Source organism: Synchiropus splendidus, chromosome 12 (assembly GCF_027744825.2).
Source record: "Synchiropus splendidus isolate RoL2022-P1 chromosome 12, RoL_Sspl_1.0, whole genome shotgun sequence".
Lineage (NCBI taxonomy): Eukaryota > Metazoa > Chordata > Actinopteri > Syngnathiformes > Callionymidae > Synchiropus > Synchiropus splendidus.
This window is the reverse complement of record NC_071345.1, coordinates 3,176,019-3,202,086: the sequence shown is the minus strand read 5'-3', so window position 1 is coordinate 3,202,086 and position 26,068 is coordinate 3,176,019. Positions and strand designations below refer to the sequence as shown.

The 26,068-nt window shown below is 44.6% G+C and overlaps 1 protein-coding gene and 1 long non-coding RNA gene across 4 annotated transcripts in view; both read right to left on the bottom strand.

Annotated features, from left to right (window-relative positions):
- gphnb (gephyrin b) overlaps positions 1–10,945 on the bottom strand; it is a 63,958-nt gene extending 53,013 nt beyond the window's left edge. For all 3 annotated transcript variants that reach the window (XM_053880295.1, XM_053880296.1, XM_053880297.1), the window contains exon 1: positions 10,763–10,945. In XM_053880295.1, coding sequence (XP_053736270.1) covers positions 10,763–10,826 — 64 coding nt within the window. In that variant the 5' untranslated portion in view covers positions 10,827–10,945. The remainder of the gene's footprint in view (positions 1–10,762) is intronic.
- Positions 10,946–13,374: 2,429 nt separating this feature from the next.
- Positions 13,375–21,233, bottom strand: LOC128767928 (uncharacterized). Its single transcript, XR_008416198.1, has 3 exons — positions 20,808–21,233; positions 19,836–19,999; positions 13,375–13,541 (listed from the first exon to the last, which is right to left on the bottom strand). It is a non-coding gene; the product is annotated as an uncharacterized LOC128767928 (long non-coding RNA).
- Positions 21,234–26,068: the final 4,835 nt, after the last annotated feature.

The window sequence follows — 26,068 nt, the reverse complement described above, 5'->3', positions numbered from 1 at the left end:
TCCAGGGTTAGCGAGCCATCAGAAATATGATCTCTCACGTGATCGAACGTATTGAAATGAAGTGGAAACATCGATACAAACTGATAACGCATAGCGCATCGTGGAGGTGGACTTCCATGTGACTATTAGGGGTGTTTTTAACGGAAAAATCCTGAAAGAAACATCATAATGACTGAAGTCCTTTGCTCACGGAACTCAAGTCACACATTCCGGCCGGACATATGAAGAGACGGACCGCTGCTGATTGGAGAGAGATTTACTAATCATAATTAAAAATGTTTCTATTCTCACCAATTCTGTAAATGTCAAAACGTTTTTATTGTTTCTCTTCTCGCTGTGTTCCATTCCACCACTGTTTCAAAAAATCCACACCTTAGGGCTGGGTGATATGGACCAAAAGTCATACATTGAGGCTGAATATTGATGTTCTAGCTGGGTGATAGTCTTGGCTATATTTTGTCTGAATAGTGATATTCTGGCAAAGCAAATATATAACAAGAATTTAACTACATCCTAAGCCTTTGCTGAACATAAGGGAGCAGTTAGAATACATTAAAATATATGAAAGAATTGGCCTAGATTATTAATGTTTGTGTTGAAAGTGCAAATTAGTGCAAATGACATGCAGCTGGACAATTTGTGAACATGAAGGAATCGAACAACCTTGACCTACATACGGACAAACTGTACATGTGAACCATACTTGTGTTGACTGTGCAGTAAAACGATGCTAACCGACGCTTGTGAGAAGGATTGTTTTGAGACAAGTTTCAAGGTGCAACTAAAAATATCACACAGTTTAATTACGGTCTAGTCAAGCATGAGGTTGTGCCGTTGCTGCTAACAAAAAAAAAAAATTGCTGACAGACAAGTGGTGACTTTTAAAAAAAGGCGGCGCCTCACCTCTAATTTTGAATTCCAAACATCGCTGGCTAAATGATCCACTGTTGTTCAAGTCTCCTGAACGAGCCTCCTATTTGTGTGACGAGCACATCCACCTCAGTGGTTGTCTGCCTCTGCTTCTTTTGCCCACTCAATAAATATCCTGATGGAACGTTTATTAGGTAAAATTTTCCACTGTGTAAGTAGGAAGTGTCCAGGCCTTGATTGCATGTTTCCTCCCCCACAAAGTGTGATAGGTGACGGACCAGGGCAACCACCTACTCCAGCAGGCTCTTTACGCTAGGATTTTGAAACAGGGCGTCCATAACCCTGCCCCAACCCATAACCATTTTTTCAGGTTATGCAGTTTAGGGCGTGTGCTGGATGCCCAAGACACCCTCTAGCTAAAAGCCTGTATTCCACACGAGAGCTGTATCCATGTTGGACACCTTGAGTCGCCCACTGATAAAGACGGGTAGAAAAACTGTCCGGCGATGAATCAATGCGTAACCCTCTTTTATACTCTTCCACTTCCTTCATCCCGCCGGCATCCTCCATGTCCCTCCAGCCCTAATTAACACCTCAAGCCGGGACACAAGATCCAGATCGGTGGCGTATCTTTTATCTCCATCTCTATCGCAATCACTCAGCGGCTTCTCTCACCGCACAGGTTATCACCGGGGACGGCCCGGCGGAGAAGAGGGAGTGCTAATCTCTATCACTCCTGAGTAAAGCCAAGAAAAACATCGGAGTCGTGTGTCTCTGTCGTGAAATTAAAAGGCTGCGGGATGCTTTTGCGCGCACATATTCTCCAGTGTCCGGCACTTGTGGAGGCTTATTTAAGATAAAGTAATCCTTACATACATTTACATACTGAATAAGATACATTGAAGCCGGAGAAGGGAACATTAGAGGAACAGACAATCCTCATTTAAATAACTTTGAACAATTTCTATTTGTTTTTACAGTAGCCATCCAACAGATGGTGAAGAAGAGTGAAGACATGGAGAGGAGTGTGACGTCAGAGTAGCAGCATAAGTCATAAGGAAGCGTTACAGGACACTAGTGGGACCTGCCATGATGGATGGCTAGGAGAACTTAGACGAGTCAGAGATGAAGATATTGTTCGACAGGTTTTTAGCTAGAGGAGCATCTGGAAAGCCTCTACTGATAAACATGAGAAATAGGACGCCTGTTCGTAGTGCTATCACACTGGTTACCATGAAAAGGGGTTTCACCCGAGTAGTTCCACTAAATTAAATCAGGGTCCATATTTGTTACTGGGCAAAATCTATTCACATTTCCTCATCGCTGTTATTGATGGGGTGTTTGACGCTGCCTACATGAAGAAAACGCAAGAAAGTTTGAAACTTTAAACCAAACTTACAGACAGCCTTTTAATCTGAGTAGTATTTTGGTGGGTATTTTGGCTTCTTCTGAGGTAATAACTGAGGGTGAACAAAGTTAAGGAGGTAAGATGGTTTGGACATGTGGAGAGGAGACAGTGTTGGATGAAGAATGGAAAGGAAGACAACGAATAAAGACTTTACGGCAAACGTGAGTGGACAATAGGAGTAACATGACACACACAGATGGAGACGCTACAAGTCGACCACACTAAAATGGATTACCTCTTGTGAGTACTGACTCGTGAGCAAGCTAAAGACCTGGACCAATCAGCTCATCAGCTCTCACACCAAACTCACGACTGCACCAAGGTGTTACTAGTGCGGCGGCCTGCACTCTTGGAAAATGTCATGTGTAATCCTATTTTTACACGAGGCTCGTCTCCTGTGATTATCACCTCGGTTGAGTGACAGACTATTCCGTCGAGCCAGCAGGTAGTGGGAACCGCTTGCGTCTCCCACACCTACACGCCGGGTCTGAGAGACGCTGCGGCGGAGCTCTTCTCTGGAGAGTCCACCAGAGCTGATGAGAGCGCAGGAGACTCTGCTGCTCGTCTGCCAAAGTCCGTCTGCTCCCTCGTCCAACTCTCATCCCAATTAAAGACGATTTACAGTACGGAAGGATTATTCCATGATGGGCTAGGGAAGATGGAGTGAGAGAGAGAGAGTGTGTGCGCCTGTATAGAGGAGGAGGGGGGCTCACAAACAGCAACGTACACTTCTTTCCACTCAGCACTGAAAGTAATTCCTTTGCAGTGAAGACTTAATTCTTCTGCTGAGTCCGTGCTGCTGATTCTGGTCCAGTCTGCAGCAGTCCACACTGACAGCTGTGTGAGTCTGCGTGTGGATACATTTGAGTGTATTCATGCATGTGTGCCTGTGATCACTAGTGTATCAGGGTGTACGTTGCGTGAGCAGAGGGTGGCATCATTCCGACACAGTGCGTGTCCATGTTCCTGCATCTGGGAATGTAGCTTTAGTGACACTGCATTTGTGTAAGGTTCGTGTTCAAGCATAGATGTGTGACTGAATTTGATGTGTGTGTGGTGACATCAGTCGTCTGCCAAACACTCAGACCAGCATTTCCACCGCTCAACAACGAACTCTGCACTAATCCAATGAAAACTCCGGCAGGTTGAGAGGAGTCCATGGGGCACACCCACATCAGCCCCACTCCGCTATCTTGTTGTTAACCAATGAGTACACAAAATCTAAAAGCCCATTCACTCTTTCTGCTGTGGTGTTCAAGCAGCTCCCTAGCGCCCCCCTACTGCTGGCTCCCGCAGCTACACTTGATAGGAACAACATCAATTTTCAATAACATTGATTTGCAGGATGTGTAATGACAACAATTGACAAGCATCCATTAATAGTCCCTGCAACACCAGTCGATAAAGGTCAAGCAGCAAAAGTAACACATTGATCCGTATATTTACACACGTTTGCATATTCCACCTCTGTTTGCAAACACAGACAATGCAAACGGCAAAAATTGAACGCAGCAGTTGTGGGTCTGAATGTCACACAAACAGAACAACAATTTTTTTTTTATGTTTCTCTCATAAACATGCAGGGGTTGGACAAAATAATGGAAACACCTTAAAGCTAAAAAAGCTTTAAGGTGTTTCCATTATTTTGTCCAGCCCCTGTAAATGTACTGTAGTATAATTGTGTTGACTGTAAATATGACCGTCTACTGTCATCATTACTTTGTAACACAGGCGATGATGGTGGTGGTTGTTACTGTTGTGAATACTACCATCACTCATGCAGTGTATTTATTGCGTTTCAGTATCATGTTATTACTGCAGATGACGTTGTTGTTACTGTGCCTGTACTGTAACTGTTGTCCTGACATTAGTAGCTGACGTTGAAGATACTTATAGTCATTATTAGCAGACAACAACAACTAGGAAAAGGGTGTAAATAAGCTGCTTGGAGGAGGTTTGCACTCACAGAGTAGTAATGACACTCATCATCAGCTCCAGTCATTGACATTACTTTGGCAATTACCACTGTTGCTACGACCATCACAGCCGTCGCAGTTTTAATTACAATCAGCGCGTTTGCTTTCATGCTCAACATCATAGCTGCTTTTGATGATGTGATTATGACTACTGCGCCTGTCAACACGAGAACTTCTGCTGCCGTCATTTTCTCATTATTTTTGCCACGTAATGATTGCTTTCATGCCGTTTTTGAGTTAAGTCATGTCAATGGTCTTTGTCTCTCGCTGTCGTCATGAGGTCGTACCACATTTGTGGTGAACAGTATTGCTACTCTAGCGTCATGACTTGGCATCTCGGTGACGTACCACCTTCTCACTCTTCTTCTTCATGCTGTTAAAATGAGGAACATCAGGACACGTAGTGGAACTGACACTCCTGATTTCAGACTTTCATTTCCATTACAGCAGCTGATCGACTTCATCCCGGTCCAACACCTTTTCTCATGACAGCGCCTTAAGTCCAAAAATAGAAAGCATGATATCATCAGCGTATCTGAAGCACTCATCCAGACTAAATAGAAGCAGCCATGGGGCGACATCACACCAACTGTTTAGCGAGGAGCTGTCTCTGGTGCTGCCGACAAGTCTCACACATATTCAGAGAGAACTTCTGTGCTATTCCGGGATGTTGACCCTGGAATGTGAGGGGAAAGAATCTGCGATTGACTCAGATTGAGTCACGCAGGCTCAGAGAGAAGATGGCTGCGGAACCTGGCCGCTGCCCACGGCTCTAGGTGACAGATGACAGCGGCGCCTGGTTTTTGGTCAAGGTTCTCTGGCACGCGAAGGCTGCCTGCCGCTGACTCGACGTCTCCGCCGAAGCCTCTTTAGCGAATGAGCTGTTAAGGTGAGCTTGGGACAAGTTCCAGATTAAATTATGTGGAAAAGCAGATTAAATAGTTATTATCCCATCTGCAGCCAGACAAGTACAGCCAGGCAGGCGAGGAGCAAAAGTGACGTGCTCAAATGATGAAACAAATTCAAGGAAGTGAACAAGCTTGCAGCAAACAGCCACGGTTTTAGATCCCTTTGACTGATCCCGTCTGCACAGTCTGACTAAACGGTGTAACGTGAAGTTAGGGTTAGACTACAGGGCTTGATGATCAGCATGGTTTCCTCAGAAAAAGGCTAGACTCCAGATGCCATAACTGGGATGCAACAAATTATTGATACTCATCAATCACCTGGTGGTTGCATGAATTTATACCTCCTGAATCGTGGTAAGGTGACCTGCTCTGCTGCATGTAGTGCAACTACCTGTGAAGCTTTGTTGGAGAAGGGGACGTGGAGAGGTCAAGGAGGAGGACGTCGGCCCAAGAGACTGACTTTTACAATTTTGAAGCATATTTAAACACAAACATAAAAGTAAACCATAAAACCAGCTTTTCCAAAGATGCTCGGAAGCCAAAATAAAAAATACATTGGAAACCCAAGGTGAAAGCTAGCATCTCTTTAGGGAGGGATCATTTAGCGACCATCTGACAACATGCTAAAACACCTTGGATTTGTGGTCCTACAATATGAGGAGGCAGTCGCTCTACTGCTGAATATAGATGAAATCTCACGAGATTAAACTTATTGGAACAAAGTGGAAACATAGAAACAAATGGAAAACACGTAACACATCATGGAGGTGGACATGAACATGACGGTTTTTGGTGTTTTTCACGGAAAAATCCTGAAAGAAACCTCATAACGACTGAAGTCTGTGGCTCGCGGAACTCAAGTCGCGCATTCTGACCAGACATATGAAGAGAAGGACCCGTGAGTACAGCTGCAGACTGGAGAGAGGTCAACTTGTCAAGATTAAAAACTAAGATTTTCCATTGTCACCAACTCATGCATTCTGTGTTTAGTTTTTTTTGCCACGGTTTCAAAAAATCCTGGCGGAAACCCTGGCCTTCTTTGCAAACAAGGCTGAGTCGATGCCACAAGCAAAGCAGTAGGAGTATGACAGAAATATAAAGGAAGAAAACTGCGAGTCTGTGGAGCAGGGAGACCGTTAGATCTCATTTTGTCCCTGTTGTTGTAGTCAGTTCTGGGTGAACTGCTCTTTCTCACAGTGGTCTGGTAGATGGCCAAAGCTCTTGAAACACAACACAATGAGATCATCACCAAACCATTTATGGAATCAAGTTGTCGGCACACTCAAATCCTCGGAGGGAATGCGGGTCGACTTCCTTCCGTTTAATTTAGGTGGGCATTCACAGCAACATTTTCCAGGAACTAAAGCCGCAGCGAAATGAATCGGGATTATTTCTACTTGAGCGTGATCTCACTGTGGATGTTTCTAGGATGTCGATTCATGTCGTTCTCTGATTGACACACAGGTTTGGAGAGCTGCCCACTAATCCCTGCAGCAACTGTGGGATGAAAACTCGACGTGCGTCCTCTTCACGGGCTGAATTATATTCCACGCTTTAGCATAACTTAATCTCCAGGATAATTAACAAAACATTAGGTTACGATAAGGGCACTTCCTTCGTAATTTAACTTGTGTAGTGAAAAGTGCCACCTGACTACAGATTAATCGCCGCAGATTGATTCTCCCACTGACATCGCTGTTGGTGTGCTATCATGAGAGTCGTGCGTACAGTAGCAACGTTTAGGGAATTGGCTAAGCTGTGTGTTTGCGACACGAGTATTAGCAGAGAGATAAAGAGCAGGGCTACGAACACCGCCAATGAAATGCAAGAAAGGATTTTCATCGCACTCACTTTTCATTGAAATTGTACTCATCAAAACTTTGTCTATCACGGCACATTTGAGAGCGTAGTCAACGCTGGCTGTCAAACAAACCCCGCTCCATTAGGAAAATCAACCACAAAACCTCATCATTGCCCGACTCTTCTCCCTCCCCAACAGTCCTGTTCCAACTCTGTCTCTCCTCTACACTCGTGTCCAAACCATATGTCCCTCTGATAACCTCAGTGTCTTCATCTATGATTCTTCTGACTCTGACTCCAGAGTCTTTAAGACACATCATGGCAGTGACCACAGTGGGAGCAGGTTTTTGTTCCAACTCGTCAGTTATTCACCACTCAGGTATCTGAAGACAGATCGGACTGTGCGTGTGGTGCTGCTTGTTTCAGCTGACACCCGATTGGTTAACCGATGTGTGCTTGCTATCGTGGGGCCGCAGTTTGAGACCCCTGCTCTACCGGCTGCTCTGACGCCACAGACAGCCTGCCCACTCTCGTCTCTAGCTCACCTAAAATAAAGATTGAAATGGCATCAACCCGTACCACAAACGCGTCAGTGGGATATCCCTGTCTCAAGTATGAAGCCAGGATGAAGAAGCAAAAGCATCATCTTCCTCCACTGACCTCTAACTTCAACTACCTCAGGGTATATTTCTATTACAGCTTTGTCTAAGAGATCCTGAGATATGATCCAATATACCATAAACAAATCTATTAAATCAAGGATGCAAAGCCTGATTCACGAATTTCAAAGCATTTTCCAACATACCACTGCAAGTTTTAATAATTGAGGACCGACTGTATCCAGTCATTTTATATGTTAAATGCATTACAATTTGCGATGTCATGAGGCAGAACTGTGCGAAAAGTAATGATGCTAAGGGTGTCTTGAGGTGCAAAAAACGCATTTTTTTCTCAGCCTGAAACAACGCCTCAATGACTACGTCCAAAACACTGCATCTCAGATGATGGTACCTGAACTTGGCGGTACTGACCAATCGCAGTGGGTCAGTGTGGAGTTGCTGGTGGTTGAAAAATAAAAACAGGTTTCCAACAAGTCTCTTCTAGTCTTCTATTCTTCAACAAGACCATCAACATGAAATGGTCTCCAGCATGTGTCGTAGCTTCTCTGCTAATAAATAACCAGGACCTACAACACACCTCCACCCTGGGTCTCCACACTGATGTCCCCTGGGCTCTGTCACCTGTCTGAAGGGATGAGGGGGCTAAATGATGGAGGAGAGCGCAGCAAGGTCTCATCTCCTCCCCCGTGAACCGACGCAAGAGTGGACAACTGGCCTTTAACCCTTGTGAGGAAGGAGATTGAGCACTGCTCCAGAGCCTTTTAGCATTCCGCTCACGCCGCCAATTCAACAGAGCCACGGCAAAAACGTCGTAGCTCCAGTCAACCTGGATATCTAGAACTTCCTTGTGACAGCAGCAGTTAAAAATAATCAGAATTTGTGTGTGTAGTGATGACTAATCCCGCTGCGATTACGTCGGTTAAAAAAAAAAAAAGGCCGAGGGTCATGTAAAACATGGCGGCTTAATGCCACGTCCTGACTTCTGCAGAGCTTTGTTTTCACCGACAGCGTCGTCCTCCAGCTGCACACGACAGAGGAGACAAATAAGCCTGTCGGTGTGTGACTCCGCATCTCAACATCGACATATGTATGCAGAGATTGTCAACTCTGCTCCGGGAGATGACACTGGCAGTCTGTCACCGCGACAAGGATACAGTAGCGGATTTAAATGGCACATAAAAATTAACCTCCACTCGAGAGGCGTGGGACCAGAGGCCAGACATGTTTAGGAAAGGGGGGCGGGGCTAACAAAGGTCATGAGGATGGATCTGCAGCTCAAACTGTCACAGGATTGACTGACGACGCAGAAACAGCGGGCAGTTCTGGCAACATGCTTCATCATTTCAGCTAGAGAGTGAGGGGATGAAGGTCAGCACCTCCGCATCTGAGACCATGGTTCTCTGCGCAGAGTGAGAGCAAGGTCGTTCTTCTGCTGAAGACGGTACATGATCTTTAGACTTGTAATTCAAAATTAAAAATCAAAAACCTCATGCACGACGTTGTGGAGTTGCATCACTTTCCACACCATAGTTAGCCAGGTCATTATGACCGCCATCGAAAACTACGCTGGATCTAAGGTACTGCGGTAACAAACAAAACAGCAGCAGATTTTGCACTTACGACATCAAGAGACTTTAGACTTCAAGTTTAAATAATTTCTGTTGATTTCTAACATAAAATAACACAATACGCAATACTTGCAATACTCCAACCAACAACCAAATATCAATTTAGAAAATTCATGGATGTGCCTAACCTGATGAAAATAGCTGTGACTTGCTCTGGAAAGATGAGGAAGGTTTAGTAGCGAATGAGCTCCTCAGGGGATTCATCCATGAAGGAGGGACTGTGGACATTTTAAGGAGGTACCTTTTACAGTATCAAAATAACTGTGGGCCAAAGAATTGACAAAGAACTACAATGTTGTGATGTTTTTAGCGTGTTAACATGTCCAGTCGTCACTCCACTTGTTCATGAGGCAGCTTTGGACCACACCCTCATTTTACAACCGAAAACTCCTGTTACGTTACGCCAAAACCCTCCAGATCTGATCGCGCATCAGGCTTCATCTCAAACACACAAGATGGAAGAACTTTTCAAAAGCTATACGAGAGTCTGTTATTAGCACGGATATTCAGGGGAGGCTCAACGGAATCTGGGCTTTTTTTTTTAAGTGTGTTTCTCTGGCAAGTGGGGTTACGGAACCTTTGTTCTGACTCACACAAAGGCGTATAATTTGTGATCAGTCGGAACCATCGGTTCGATATTTCCCTCCAAACTTCACAGTGGGATCCTACTCAAAGTGTTCCTGGCTGCGTCCATCCATCTGATGCAGTATTTACAGTGGTCAGGTCGGTACCGCACTGATTTGTGACTGATGCTGGATCTCAGCACCACGGACAGAGCTCAGAAGAGGAGGAGGTGGAGGAAGAGAAGGAGGAGGAGGAGAGAGTGCTGCTGTTGGTGGGGGTTTCCCTGGCAGATTTTAGGAGAGGGGTATCTGCACATACTATGTTGCCTGGGTTTTCACATGCGGAGAAAAGACCGGTCATGAAATATTGATGGAGCAATGGACAGAGGAGTGGAGAGAGAGGAGGAGGAGGAGGAGGAAGAGGAGGAGGGAGGGTATTCCTCTGGATTGCTTTTATCATGCATCAACACCTCCCATACCCTCCACAAATACTCTGATCACAGGAGAGAAACATGACAAAGCAGTATGGCCGCACACACACACACATACACACACACAGTCAATGAGGAGAAAGTGTGAGACATAAAGGAATGTTATCTGGTGTCACAGAACCAGGCCGAGGACGTCGTGAGTTGGAGGAAAGCGCTGCGGTCAGCTGGTGATGTGATCTATACCTCCCGAGCATCTTCACACACACACACAGCACACGGCCAGCTGTAAATTCCGCCTCTGACAAGCGCGCAGGGACATGAATTATTCAGCGCACATAAACTGAAGCGCCACATTTAGCCAGAACCGCATACGGATCTAATGTAGCATGCTGGGCCGAGAGGAACCGGAGGAGCCTTCCATCACCGAGCAGGCGTCATCTTTTCCAGCAGACACATCCGGATTGATGATGGAGCCCCCCTTTTTTCCCCCACGTTATCCCCCCCCCCACTCTTTTTTTTTATTAGAGAGCGGAGTGAGAGGAGATCGGTCCACGTTACCTGTCAGGACTCCGACCCGGATTTGGTGGTCGTGGTTCGTTAAAATCATCCCGTCCGACGCCATGTTCAGCAGCGCCCGCACCGACAACTCACGGCAGCAGGGCCCGGAGCCGATCACATCCAACTTACTGGGAGAGGAGGGAGGCGATGGAGGAGGAAGAGATGGAGGAGGGTTGGGCTCCACTAAAAAAAAAAAAAAAAAAAAAATGAGAGGCTCGGAAAAAACGGCCAGACGAGACGAGTCGAGAGACGAACGCATGATCGGGACTCCGTCAGATCGACGAGAGGAACGCAGAGCTGCTGATAAAGCACTTGCTTCAGACGGTGGTTGTGGATGGTTCTCACAATAGCGCGTTTATATTTTGCGTTCATAGTAAAAATTAAATTATCTCCATATATTATTTATAAATAATCAAAGAAAAAAAATATATTGGAGACTATTGTCATCATTTACACACACCCTTTAAAAGTGTTCTATATGCTGCTGTTAGGAATTAAATAAACAGTTACTGAACCATACAACATAATAAATGTAAAATAAAAACCTTTCTTCAATGATAGACATTAAAAGTGGGAGCGTTCAAAGGCCCGTCTCTGTCTGCCGCCTTGGTGTAGTAAGCATTCAGATTAATTCTTATGAAGGCCTGTATTGATTTCCTCTGGAGGCTTTCAGGAATGTGCAGACGTCACTCTCGTGTGCTGCGTTTGATGCAGCTCATGCCTGGAAATATGTCCTTCTGCCTCACCCAAAGGCTCGTTCGCCTGTGGGCCAAGTCCAGCAGCCGTGTTTGTCCTTTACTCTGATTGTTAAATACATTACTTGTCAGATTATTTAACATCATCATGCTCTGTTTTATGTTGGTTTAAATTATTATTTTGCCACAATAACTGCTCTCTTTTCCAACTATGACTTGCTCACATGTTTGCCTCATCGATCAGGGATTGTGTCTAAGACCAGTTCACCATATTCAGGTGACGCTCAACAGAATGTGGGGTGTGTTTCTTGCATCTTGGGTCCTCATCTGTTTTGAGAAGCTATGGAACATTTATTCTGATTCACAAAAAGGCATATAATTTGTGATCAGACAGATATTTCCCTCCAAACTCCAAAGTGGAATCCTACTCAAAAACGTTAAAAAAAAAAGTTTTGTCACAGCAGGGAAGTTTTGAGAGGCATTAGTTTTGAGATTTAAGGGCACAGCTAAGCAGAACAGTGGACCCCAAATGTTCCAGTTCGGTTCTAACGGCAGCTTGAGACTGAGTTGCGCTAAGGAGCTAAGGGTTTACATCATATGTATGTAACTGGATATTAAGTCTGACTAATGTTGGAAAAAAATAGAGCAGCATGTCATCTTGACAGTGAACCTCTGGGCAACGATTCATTTCCACACTCCTTCCATCTGATGAAAATAACCTTCCACCTGACTCATCTCAGCGATCACCCCCATCATGTCCCATCAAAGCACCCCGCCCACAACCTTCTTCCATGTGTTGCACCTCTGCTCTTCAATATTAAAGGGTCTCCTCAGAAGCACCAGCACCCCAGAGATCTGCTCCGTCTCAATGCAGCGGCTTACAGAAGATCACAGTCTGACCTGTAAAAATGCAACTCCATCCTCGGGCGAAAGAGAAAAAAAGCAGAATGGCTATAAATAGTCCAGCTGCTTCTACGGAGTATAATTTCCCTTGTTTATTCTCTCGGAATAAAATGCCCATCCTCCATTTTCTGTTGGGAAACTGTCGATGTACATAATTCATCATACATCTCTGGGCAGATTCGATGTGCACTGGGGTAACTCTTCCACCTCGACTGGTTAGTCTGTCCCCTTGCCACGTCGACGCTCTACACGCAGCCATTTCCTGATATACACATCTCCAAGTCAGTGAAGGTCACAAAGTCAATCGAGCAACCTTCATGCTGGCTCGAGCAGTCAAACAGTGTGAGGAGAGAAATATGGGGAGAACAATGAGGATGAAAGAGTGAGGTATGACAAGATAGTCGAATAATTGTATCTCAGTTGGAGCAAGAGTCATGACACCTGAAAAAGAGGGTGCACAGGTGCCAAATAGGCCCATTTGGCTAATAGTATCTGGCTTTCCTGAACTATAAAACTGACTTCTTTGTGACATAATTTCTAAAACTTTGAAATAACCAAGATGATGGCATGAGTTACAATGTTAAATTTATTTTTTAATCGTGATCTGGCGTACCACTGACTCGAAATAAATTATTTAGTACCACAAAGCTGCAGGAGAAAGGACTGGGTTTCATACATGTTGTGACACTGGTGTGCACCAGGTGGATCCATGAACGGCTTGCACCACAGTGACGCCTCTATCGCTGGCCTTCGTACCTTTCAGTAATTTGAGTTATATATTTAAGCAACTCAACTTACTCACTCGACTCTCAGAGAAATAGGAAGTGGTTCAGACTCATGATCACTCGAGACACAGTTAACAGGATCAAACTTGCATATAGATGTGGGATAAATACATGAAGCTGATGACAGGAATAATATTACAAGCACCTATGTGATGCGACAAAAAGCAGTTTCTATGTCTAGAAGAGATTTATTTCTTTAAAAATAAAACATTTCTCAACTCCAACTTCTGTAGAGATTCGAGTTGAATTCTCCTCTCAGTGTAGTTTCCAGACGGATTCACAAATGAGCCACACACACCGTCACACTCCACGCCGCTTGGGTTTGGCAAGCTTTCCTGGAATTCCCTTGAAGGTGTTGAGCGGGGAAGTCGGTGGGGCGGGGTGCGGTGGGGAGTGCTGGCAGTGGGGAGACGTATGAAACCAGTGAGGCGGGGAATCATCCGGCTGGAGCTTTTTTTTTTGTGGGATCCCATCTGGTGTTGGGAGTGTTTATGTTGCGTGTGTATGAGTGTGCACGAGTGCGTATGATAACGACAGTGTAATTACAACGCTGCCGCTCAGAGGACAGGTGATGAAGAGCAATCGCTCTCCCTCATCTTCCTCGCCATCCATCACAATAATAAGGGAGGGCCCCGCAAGACAGAGGGGGCTGTAAACATATGCTGCGTTGTGCTGACTTCAGTCCTCAACCCAAATATTTCACTTTTCAAAACAGGAGGTGGCTGTTTACGGTCAGTCGCAACATGATAGCTTTATGGCAGGATAGCATGTTAGCTTAGCTAGGACTTGTAGCACAACTTAATGGCTTGAAGATCCATGTCACGATTGTCACCAATTTCAGGATGTGCCAAGGGTCATATTAAGCTTGCTATCATTCCGAGCACAGTACGTGGTTCTACAAAGTGGCTAAATTTTTGTCAAATGAATATGAATCATTGAAAAAAACATTGTCGTAGACAGATATTTTTGTTAAATCATAAAGGTTTTGATGATATTAAGGGTTTTATTTTGACGACATGATAATCAAACCATTTCTAGCATCAAAAGTATTTTTGTTTTCTCCTTGCTTGCCATTTTAATTTTATTACAGACTTAAAAAACAATGACAACAAAAACAAGGCAAGTGTGCCACAGTACTGTGTATCTAACATGCAGCCATGTCACATTATAGAACACAGTTACCTTAACACCATATGAAGCAGGTCAGAGTCTCCAATGGCCCATAAAGATTTAGCTCCACGCGGACGTTCATAAACATGGGTGACACGGTTATTAAACGCGTGATAAAGTCGGCATCTGCAAGTTAACTGCTTTTTACTGGGTGACTTTTTACTTCATCGGTTTATACGTTGCGAAGGACGTGACGTTGTTTCATCGAGGTGAGTGAGGTCGCCCATAGCTAGACTGTCACAAGAGTATGCTGTCTGTGCTGGTTTCCTATGAGTGCTCTGGTTGCCTCCCACGATCCGAAAACACACACAGGTTAACTGAAGACTGTCTTCATGTAGAGTGTGAGTTGGTGAGATTCAAACCAATGACCTGTCGTCCTGATCACAGGCTGCTCTTCAATTAAAATAAGAGTGAAGGGGAAAAAAGCGAAAGTCGCCGTGAGGCTCGTTCCGCATTATCCCATGATGCTTCTGCGCAACACCTGACTAAATCAGTGTCAGTGGAGTCAGCGGGCAGAAAAAAAAACAATTATCCATCTGTGAATGAGCAGCAGACACTTAATTCGGAGCTGGCGGGGACACGGCTCCTTGTTTAGAGACAGTAATTAGACGACGATGTGGTGGGAGGAGACGGAGCTGCACCCCTGGTCACCAGCGGCTGGAGGTGACGGACTGGCAGCGGGTGAGAATGCATGGATGTGTGGCTCTTTCAAAAAAATCGATCCCAGGGTTTGACAGTATTCTTGCTGTCATCTGAAGTTGTGAAACGACCAGTGAAGTGACCAGACGTTGGACTCGCGACAGCGTGATGATTCTGTGTGAGTGAAGAGGAAACGGCAGCTTATTATTTATAGTCGCACACGTCTGATGTAACAGCGGTGCAAGCGGTCAAACGCTGCGTGTGGCTGCCGAGCTGCCGCCGCACATGTGGGCCTCCTGACCACGTCTGACAGACACATGCAATCACTGGCTAACTGACTCTTGAGCGTAACACTGAAACAAAGATGAGATGAATCTGTGAAAATATTTATGATAAAACATGTTGAACCACTTTAGTGTTGGGTATGCTATGATAGAAGCTCCAATCTTGCTTGGGCTTGGGCTCCCTCCAGCAGACAACAGCAGTCATCTATTATCACCAGAATTCCTGCAGTGTACGTTTCTAGAGTCTTGATTCACGTGACTCGCGAATAATCTTAAGAGTTTTACCCGCCTGCATGAGTCCTTGGGACTCGAGCACTGGACTGGACATGGTCTCAGGGACTGACCCAGTCCCACACTTAGGTTTGAATGCACACATAACAAAGCAGATGTGAGTCTCTCTGACTTTTGACGGAAGCACTGAAGATCTCGGAACGTTCCAGGGTCACCGCTGGTTCCAGAACAAGCTGTTCTATCCACAACTAAGGAGTCAGGAAACATATTTGTAGAAGGAAGTTGGACTCACTGAGCAGCAATGAGCAGAGTTGCTCAGTTTAGTTTAACCTAGTTTAACCACATAGCGATTGAGGACGTGCTCAGATGAGTGTGTGTATAACAATCTGTAAAAAAGAAGTGGGTGCTGTTCATTTGAAAGTCCCAAATGGTTCATGATGTTGACACAAACCCCTGAGGGAAGCAGAGCTCTGTTATACAGGAGAGTCCCACATGTCTGTTGTTATCACATCTAACAAGCTAAAGAGCCGAAAGAGAAAATCTCCCTTTTTAGCCGCTCCAAGGGAAAGCATTGAATTTGGGGATTTGCCTGACACCCTGTTGCCTCTGGGATGTAATCTCACACCCACACATCCATTAACCTTCACTGGAAGAGGAGTTGGAATGACTTTCAAGCTCCAGTGGGTCTCGTGCTGGATAATGACTGTGGTGAGTTCAGGTAATGTGGTTAGCCGGCTGTCGGGGCCCGAGCCGTCAGTTCCGCGGTGACGGTGGGGAAGTGGGGAGTGGGGGTAAGACACTGAGGAGAGGTGGAGAGCGAGGCTGGACTTGACAGCAGAGTCAGCAGCCTCTTTTCACCAAAGTGGACATGTACAACACTGAGCTGAACATTAGTGCAGAGGCTACCCACAACTGAGAGGACTGCTGCCCCAGTACCAGCACCAACTCTCCATTTTTACATCTCGTACAACCATAACGTACAAGTCATCAAGAGCTCTTCTTCCACCTATTCAACCATAAAACCCATCTCTTTAGGAGTCTAGAAATTGGGCTGCGTATAGACCAGCATTTTTCAAGCGGGGGGCTGTGGCACACTAGTGAGTGGTGAGGGAGTGCCAGGTGTGCCGAGGGAAAATGATCCAGTTTCACCTCATGTGTCTGGAGATAAAGGCGGTGATGTTAAATCATGACAATGAGAATGTGTTGAGTTGAAGAGATCACATGGATTCGCTGACATTCTTTCTCTCCACTCTACTGTAGAACTCCAGTGTGTTGATGCGCTGATCTGTCCGTCAGTCAAAGCAGTGCTGCTGTGGTGCGCGGGGCTCCTCTTCCCACACACTCACAGCCAAGACGCCGCTCACATGCGCAAGTTCCAGCTGTTCTAAAAGCAGATGCGCCTCTAACTTGACCACACACTTTCACCACAGAACCATGGAGGGAGGGAGGGATCCACCATGCCAAAGACTGTCTGCACTGTAGAGCTAACAGAGCTAACGTGACGTCTCACTTCAAAACCATTGGTACTCTGTCAAAGTTTGCTTTGTGGTTTAAAAGTTGGCGAAAATCTAAATGCACAACAAAATAAATGTGCTCCAAAATATAAAGAGAGAAAGAATAATTGATTTTATGAAGCAAGTTCAGGCAAAGAGGATTTGTCTGGAAACTCAAAAGTATAATAAAATCATGCAAATCATGGCCCAAGTTCCTTTGGTGGTGTGACCCGGGATTTTTTCAATGAAACATTGCTGCCGTGGCTAGAAAAAGGTTGAAAAACACTGATATAGACAATAAATAAACCCAAAACTGAGACTGGCAACTTTTGTTGCAACCATTCCAGCGCTATCAACAACTGCTACTTGGACTTTACTATTGTGCTTCTCATACCTGCAATATGGACTGCTCAGACGTCTTAGGGCGCACTTACCATGGTTCTGACAACAAACACATTACACTAGCACTATAGACAAACACCATCTTGATAGTGATACTGCTACCACCACAAAAGTATCAGCCATTAACTTAACGTTAACTTATACGGCTCACATACTGTAGTACTACTGTGGTAGACTACAAAGTAGAGTATTTCACTAGCACATAAGTTGAGTCACTGGAGAAGAAGGTGAACAATCGGGTCAGAAAAGATTTAAGTTAGGTAGCGGATGTGGTGACTTGGTAACAAGTGATCTTTGTTACCAAACACCAATTCTCGATCTAAAGTTATACTGAATAACTGCAACCATTTTGATTATGTTCTCATGAGTGCCAGGAATGAAACTTGCTATCTTGCAGTTCAGTTTTCTGCCCATTGTAGATCGGAGCATGTCCCGGCACTGCTCGACAATCAGTGTTCAGGGTTTTGTGTTTTCGAAAGGGGACTAGTGGAAGATGCTCCCTACTATAGATGAGGTGTAACAGGCTAAAGGTAGAAATGAGCATGGGAAGGGTTTTTGTGGGGCCTAATTCAAGGGGTTTCTGGAACACAACCTCCAGGACAATTGAGGCCTTCAGTCTGTACTGAAGCGCTGGTTCTCATAATAAGATCCTGTAAAGACATCTAATACAATGCTCCTCGGGATGTTCGTAAAGGCGACAAGTGCACTGAGTGAAAGATTGCTGACATGATCCCAATTCATGTCCTTGAGCAAGACATGCGCCGTTATACCTCCCTGGTCACCGCGCCATCCATCATTCAACAGCTGTGGCGGAGACAAGGTAAGATAGCTGAAGACACTTTAAATAAAATTAGCATGCGGCGTCCAGGCTGCCCAAAAACACTTGAGCATCTCCAGGATGCTTCAGCTCTATGTGTCACCTGGCTATTAGATAATGAAGGCAATATTGTAGCTGCCACACTGTGACAAATGGAGAGGATCGTGACAAAGCTGTAAAGGAGGGGAGCTTATTGAGAGGGCCAGCACATTTTGGAAGACCTATGGGATGCAAGTTGATCCACACGTCCCAAGGACAGGCAAGAATCCTGAACTTACACCCTCTCATACATAAGGAAGGCTATCACCTCCTGGAGCAGATGCCTTACACTCCACATCTTTTCTCTGGCAGACCCTGGTGGCCCACCTGAGAGTGGAACCAGCTGGGGAGCATGGCGTTAAGCTGCAGGCTGTCGCTGTGTCACATCAGTGTGTTAAAAGGAGCTGCTGCCGCCAGTGTCAGACGGATTGTGTGAGATGCAGTCGAATGAGTGCTCCTTGCTGCAGTGCGAGGGAGAGAGAGCGAGGATGCATCATCCGTGCTTTATATTTGCACAGCTGCATGCACAAGCTATTGCACACCGGTGCAGGAATACAGCGCGGTGAGCCAGGAAGCGCTTCATTGACCCTGCACCGCCAGATAACGCAGCTCTGCTCAGAAATATGCAACCTGCATGTTAACCAACCCTCGAACGCAGGTTCCCTGGGGGGCTCTGCCTCACTGGTGAACTCATCGCCTGTTCTTCGTCCCACACCTGAGCGCAAACAAACAGGAGAGGAAACAGGAGCGAGAAGGAGACGGGACTGCGGAGATCTGAGGCGAAACGAATGATTCAGAGAGTTGCCTGAGACTTGGAGGTCAAAAATGGATCCCGTTGTCAAATTCATTGTTCATTTTCCATCTTCCCTTTTTACGGGTTAAAAACTAGCATGTGCCTCGCTGAGCTAACATGGCAAGACACCTGTGAGAAACCATGATGACCAGTCCTGAGAGAGCTGGAAGCTGCAGATAGGACAACTGTGCCGCATTGATCTCTCTCTTCTGGGACGGTTATATTGTTGATCAGGTATCAGACTGGTGAGTGGAAAATGAATCAGAGACACACAACAGCAAGCTACTCCTCAAATTGTATCCACCGAAGCACAACGTTAAAACTTCCGGTTCAGAGTTTGCCATCACACAACCAGTTATTGTTAGCATTATCTCAACTACATTGATTCTCAGTATGTGTGACGTGTGGCGGTCAAACATCATTGAATATTGCCAATAAAAGTAGAGTTTAAATGCATACAAGGAAGGACCTCATCCAGCGACCTGTGTGGCAATAACTTGCAACAGGGTGTGGCGGTCTGTATGGCTATCAGTGGCACAACAGATAGCACTCATGCAAACCAAACCAAACTTATATGGTCATTGTGACCCACAATTGACTACACATTTAATAAACCAGCGTGAAAACCATAGCAATAAGCTACAACAGCTACAGCACTTTGACTTAAGAGTTGCTGCTTTGGCATCGCTGCAGCTTACATGACACGAATTATTATTATCATTTTAAGATGAGTGCTATGCAAGGCGTATTTGGGAAGTGGGCAATGGGGAGATGCTATCAGCTCATGGCATTCAATCAGTCTAAGGGCAAACTTTTGCATACCTCATAGCCTCTATTGCTGGAGGCCCTGGGGTAGATCCCCGTCAGGCTGCAGAGAGCCCTGGACATCTGGTCTGGGCCTCTTCACTTCAGTGGCTGCCCCGACGAGTCTCTGCAGAACCATGTCGACAGAGTGCAGAGGAGGGTCGTGGGATCTATTCTGAGCCCTGGTGGAAGATTGGCAGGTTTCAGCGCCGGAGAAGCTATTGAGACTGACACGGCCGCACGACACGACCGTAACACACCGGCTTTGATACTAATATCTGTCTTTCTTAGTGGGAGGTTGATGAAATTTGCATTTAGATTGAAATGACTAGGCGAGTAGAGGAAGAGAGCGGCGAGTGAAGAGGGGCGGGAAAGGTCTTCAATGTGGGATACACCAGTTTTGCCTTCCTCGGAAAACAAAATATTCTCAGAGAGATGTGTGAGTCAGACTTATTCAGTGATCTGAGCGCTAACCCGTGAGTCATGAAACGACTTTCCCACTTCATCTCACTGCCTGTACTGGGGCACCACGCTGCACTCCGGAATAAATAGAGCTGAGAAACAACCTCATTTAGAAATGAGCAGGATCGGTAACAATAACTTCAATGTTGTTCCTCCCACACCCTCAAACTTTCAATTTTGATGTCAAAGGGGATGTTCATCAACAGAAACATTTGTATTCCCATAATCACATATATCTTAGTGATTCGCCAAATGGAGGTGAGTCGCTCAGTTAGCATCACTAGCAATACACGAGTTAATAAAAAAATAAAAAAAACAGACCGACCGTAGCCTCCAGAACTAGACCACTTCATGTCTGAAACTCCAAACATCTGTGACCAGCTTGAACCACAAGACACAAACTCCCAAATGATTTACAGTACGGAGTCTACGTAGCAGTTTACTCTCCTCTCACAGATGTCGAATGTATTATTGAGCACATTAGTTACAGACCAGTGTCTTTCTCTTGATCACTTCAACGACACTCACAAGAGATGGTTCGCTGACAGAGTGCTGGCTCCTGGAGTTGAAGTGCTGTGTGTTGCCATCCACTTCACGGCGTAAACACTCACAGCAGACACGTATGCACGTATTTAAAGCTTTCATTCGACATTAAACTACTTCAGACTTGCAACACAATGAGTTTCAATGATCCTGGATATGAATATGAGCGCTACTCACGCGACAGAGATGTTCAAACTTTATACTGAGGTTGTGCTACAGCTAATGCTAATGTAGCTTTTCATTGACTCCCGCTCATCCGGGTCACCTGGGGGCGTCGCTGGGCGCGAGAGGTGCAGCACGCCTCTGTCCATCACCGTCAGTCTGAGTTGAATGTCTGAGTCTTATTTTGAATGTAGGCGGACTCCTCAGCTACAGAAAGACACAAGAACAGAGAACTAAACCTGAGCTCTTCTCATGGTAACATTGACGAACACGTTACGGTGACACACGTTCACAGTAGGTTTGACAGAAGCTTTTTGCACGGACAACACTGCCACCTTGTGGTCGGAGTTCATCGAGGCAGCTTTTGAGAGCCGAGTGAAGAATCAAAGTAACAGCGAAATAATAAAAAGGGATTATTTTATGAATTTAACTCGCATAATAATACCTACAAAAAAAAAACAGTGACAGCAACTGCAAAATTAATATTAATAAGGACTATGGGTGATAGTTTATTTCAACTTTAAATACAGAGAATGTTCGAAGAGCTGAGTCACACAAATTACATAAATATATATAAACTGAAGTCTGAAGAAAATTAAATTATACTAAAGGATATAAAATGCCAGCAAAAACAAACACAAACCTAATCATAATAATGATGATAATAAGAAAAGGCATTTGCAATTAAATACCCACATAATATAAATAGATATTTTAAATGTATGCAAATACATGGATTAAAGTATTTGCATGATTTGAAATAACAAAACAACATCAATATGCAATCGCGTAAGACGGCGTGGTATATTCTATTCATATGAAATATGAAATAAATACTGTCATTGTTTTCACATATAAGCAGATAAGTATGCTCGGATAATGAAATAAATGGTATGGTACAGAAGATTATCTGAACATTCTGATACATTCATTCAATTTTCATATTATTTTTTTGACTTTTTATGTATATAATAAGTAGATTAAGTTGTGAGTAAATATGAATTGGGGCGATGGCAGGAAGACAAAACTTCCACTGTAACCGTACACATCGATCGACGCCGGATCGAAACCGCGGCTTCATCATGTTCGGTGTTCATCATGACAGTCCGTCTAACGCGCGCAGACGGCGATGCGTGCAATTACGGTCTTAATAGGCGCGCGCGCGCGCACACACACACGACCCCCTGGAGGATGAACAATATTCCGAATACAACAATTTAATCCTCTCTGCCGATATAATCCTGCTGATGTCATTAAAAACACCCGCGATGACAAGTTGATATGAGTTTTTCGCCTCGCAGCCAATAACGCTAATTCACCTGGTGGGGGTGCGTGTGCGCGCGCGGGTGAGCCGAGACAAGCTCTTCACATGATGGGCGAGTGAAGAAGACATTTCAGTGATGAGGAGACCCTGCGGGGTTGAGATTACATATCAGGGAGTGGAACTCACACTCAAGCACACGCACACACACACACACCTCTGTGGTACAACATCATCATCGACTCATCGTTGACAGTTCTCTGGCAACACGTGCAGCAGAATGAGAATCAGCTTTATTGCAAAGCAACGTGCAATAATGAACAACAACAATGACAACAATAATAACAATAATAAAGATAATAATAAATAAATAAAAAAAAAACAACAACAATAATAATAATTACGAATTTAAAATGAACAATAATAGAAGTAACAAATAAATAAATCAGTTTTCTGTGGTGAACACTGGGAATCGAACCCTCGCAGCCTCAAGTGACCGCTGCATCACCCGCAGCTTTCATCAAAGCTAGTGAGTCCAATGGATGGACGGGGAGGTGAGAGTGAAGCAGGGACTCTCTCGACCCTGACGGGGGTCTGTCAGGACGTGCTTCATGCGGCCAGCAGGTGTCAGTGTTGGCCTCACACGGCTGCAGCGCTGGGATGGATTTGGACCTCCAGTGGAGACCCGCAGTCCAGCGCGGGGCCAGAGCCGCAGTGCATCACGCTCCAGGTGGACTGGCGATCATCGGGCCGTGATTCATGAACTGCCTGGCCGGAAGTGAGCGTCATCAATCAGTCTGACTGGGAGTGGGACAGGTGGGGATGATGGAGTCTGGACAGAGTCATTGAACAGCTGAGACACGCAGCTCGAGCCCAATAGATGGGCCAAAACATTATGACTACCTCAGTACGGGAACAACTTCTACACATAACTGTTAACTGTTGCTTCTGCCTAGAGTGGAGGTCCCAATCCGACATGAGGATCACAAGTGTGGAACTTTACTAGTCTTAAGAACAAGTATATTTTTTATCAACACAAAAGATCTTTCACCAGCAAACCAGGAAACACTGAGCCGGGTGACTTCTACTGTCCCTTGCAAGTATATTTCTAAAAAAATCTTTTTGTTTCCTTCAAGTGAATTAGCCACAAGCTAATACATGTTTATTTATTTATTTATTTTTGGTGATTAAAATAACTGAGGACCATCTATTGCATTCCCTTGAAAATTCTAGTTTATTATATATATATAAATAAAATGTTCTCAAGACCTAGTACTTAATATATATGGAATTTTACTTAAGTGAAGTGAAATGAAATAATTCACCAATCATTTTCATTTATTCCAACACAATAATATTCTTGTTTTATTGTTATGCTTGGGTTATGTACAATGATAATTTATTTATTGTCATTAAAACATTTTTGGAATAATGTAATGAAAGGTAGTATTTTTCTAAATTGTTGCAGTTACATATATTAATTTAAAAAAGTAATGAATCAACAAACATCTGTTTTCTTAATGATATTAAAGACAAAATAAAGAGATGAAGGGGGGAGAGAAAATATAAAATAACAGCGATGAACAAAAATTCTGAGTGAACAGTCAATGTAAATGATAAACTAATAAACTGGAAAAAATAAAAAGTAAAACAAACATTTACCAAACAAAATCTAAAAGGGTGAAAACCCTAATCTAATGAAAAACAACTGTTTTCACATTATTCGGAAGAACACATTTAAATATATGAAGAAACAAATTGCAAAATAGTTCAGTTGTGTCATCTCATCATCGCTACTGGAGCGACTTGGACACGAGGGTGTCCCTGAACAGGTCACCACTGTCACAGGTCACACTCACACTCAAACCTAGGGATTCTTCTTTGTTTGGGTTTGTATTGTGGGAGGAAATCGGAGTACAGCAGCAGAGTAGAGCAGGTGGTGTGAACCGGCAGAACCTACCACTTCACCACAGTGTTCCTATTCCGAGAAATGTATCAGGTCTCGTACAAAAAGGAACTGTTTGCGTCATAACTTCCAGTCAGCACGTGAACTCCAACAAACCTGTGGTCTGACTACGGTGCAGTGGTCAGTGAGTTCACTTGTCCAGAGTCAGGAGATTGCTTGAGTAAAAGCCTGTCAGAGTGAGTGGAGGAGACTCGGGTATTGTCTGGGAGCTCTAAAAGCCCGAGTCGCCGAGTCGGAGAGCAATTAGACGGAGATAAAAAGCGCCGCGGTGGAACACGACAGCCTCCTATTAGTGCAATTAAAGCAATTTGAACAAAGACAAACACAGGACAGCAGACGTGCTTCCCTGGCGACCATCGCCGCGGCTCTCCTGCCACAAATTCCCCCAAAACGTTCCTCTAGCAGCAGGACGGCTGCCGCGCCACGTGATGACACACTTCCGCGCCGGTGATGACGTTAATTACAGTGCTTTTACGAGCGTCCTGGAAGTCGGAGGGCGAATCATCAGGGCCGCTGATAGGGAGGAAGGTGTGAGAGTGGATACAATGAAAAACAAAAGCCACTTTCAGAGGCACAAGTGAATGTGTTGAATCCATGGCGCGCATATAGAAGAGACTCGGGTCGTGGAAAATATGAGTGATTTGCTAAATAAATCATTAACGGCTTGAAGCTTGAATACGACTTTTTGTGATATAGCAAGGTGCATAAAAGTGACTGATAGGGCTTCATGAAACAGTGTCGAGGTTTTTAGAGGCCACTAGAGGGCAGTCTTGGTTTAAAAGGATGTGAGGTTTCATTGAAAGGGTTGTTCAGTTCATAAGCTCTTTGGGCAGATAGTGCCATCTAGTGGGCTCTGAAAATGAGGACACCGTTTCATGAAACCTCATGAGCTCATGACTGTCTTTCGGTGTTTCAGTTCAAGAATTTTCATTTTCCTTAGTGTGCAGCAGGAGAGGTTTATCATCACTGATGTTGCCGACATCGTCGTCCTTCACCAAATGTTCCACCAAACACACTGTCCATGCAGCCCAAACGTACGTCAGCGACCCATCTGTCATCAACTTTGCATCCGTCCTGATCCATTTTCAGGTTCGGAACTTTTCGATACAAATCAATGAACTCTGTTTGCTAGGTTAGCAAACGCTCATCAGTTGCAACATCAACATGCAGATCTGGTGAACTTCATTTTGAGTCACATATGAATGTGACATTTTGAGCAATGTTTGTAGAATCTGGCAATACGATACGCATCCCAATACAGGAGTGAAGACACAATATACGGATATATATATTATGATATATTGTGATTAGAATAAAAATTTTAAAACAATAAAAAAATTCTACAATTTAAAAAGACAAATGTATTCAAGCAGCGAGGATGAAATATTATATAGTGCAGTTAAAATATTGACACAATATGATTTTTTTTTTCTGACACACCTGGCATGTTGGAGACCTCACCAGAGACTCAGGCCGTTTCTGTCTGCAGCTGCTTCCATAGTAGACAACATTGTTGTATCGATCACAACATTTGTTGCTGCCACTGCTGCTCGAGAAGTTGATGAACCATGTCGCCCAACCAGTCGAGACCAGGCTCCGTCTCAGCAGAGCAGTTTCACAAGTGCTCACATTTCCATCACCTCACTTATTCGACCTTCATCTTCAGGTCTTGTCACAACAATTATTTCTCTGTACAGCGATTCAAAACACACATCAAACACTTGCTGCTTATGTAATCCCAGAAATAATGGATCCCGGATTGGGACGGTTGTTGCGGGAGTCACAAATAAGACCTGATCCCTGCACAGCTGCTTCTGACAGCAGAATAATTTGTTTTTGTTTTTTTGGTTTTCACAC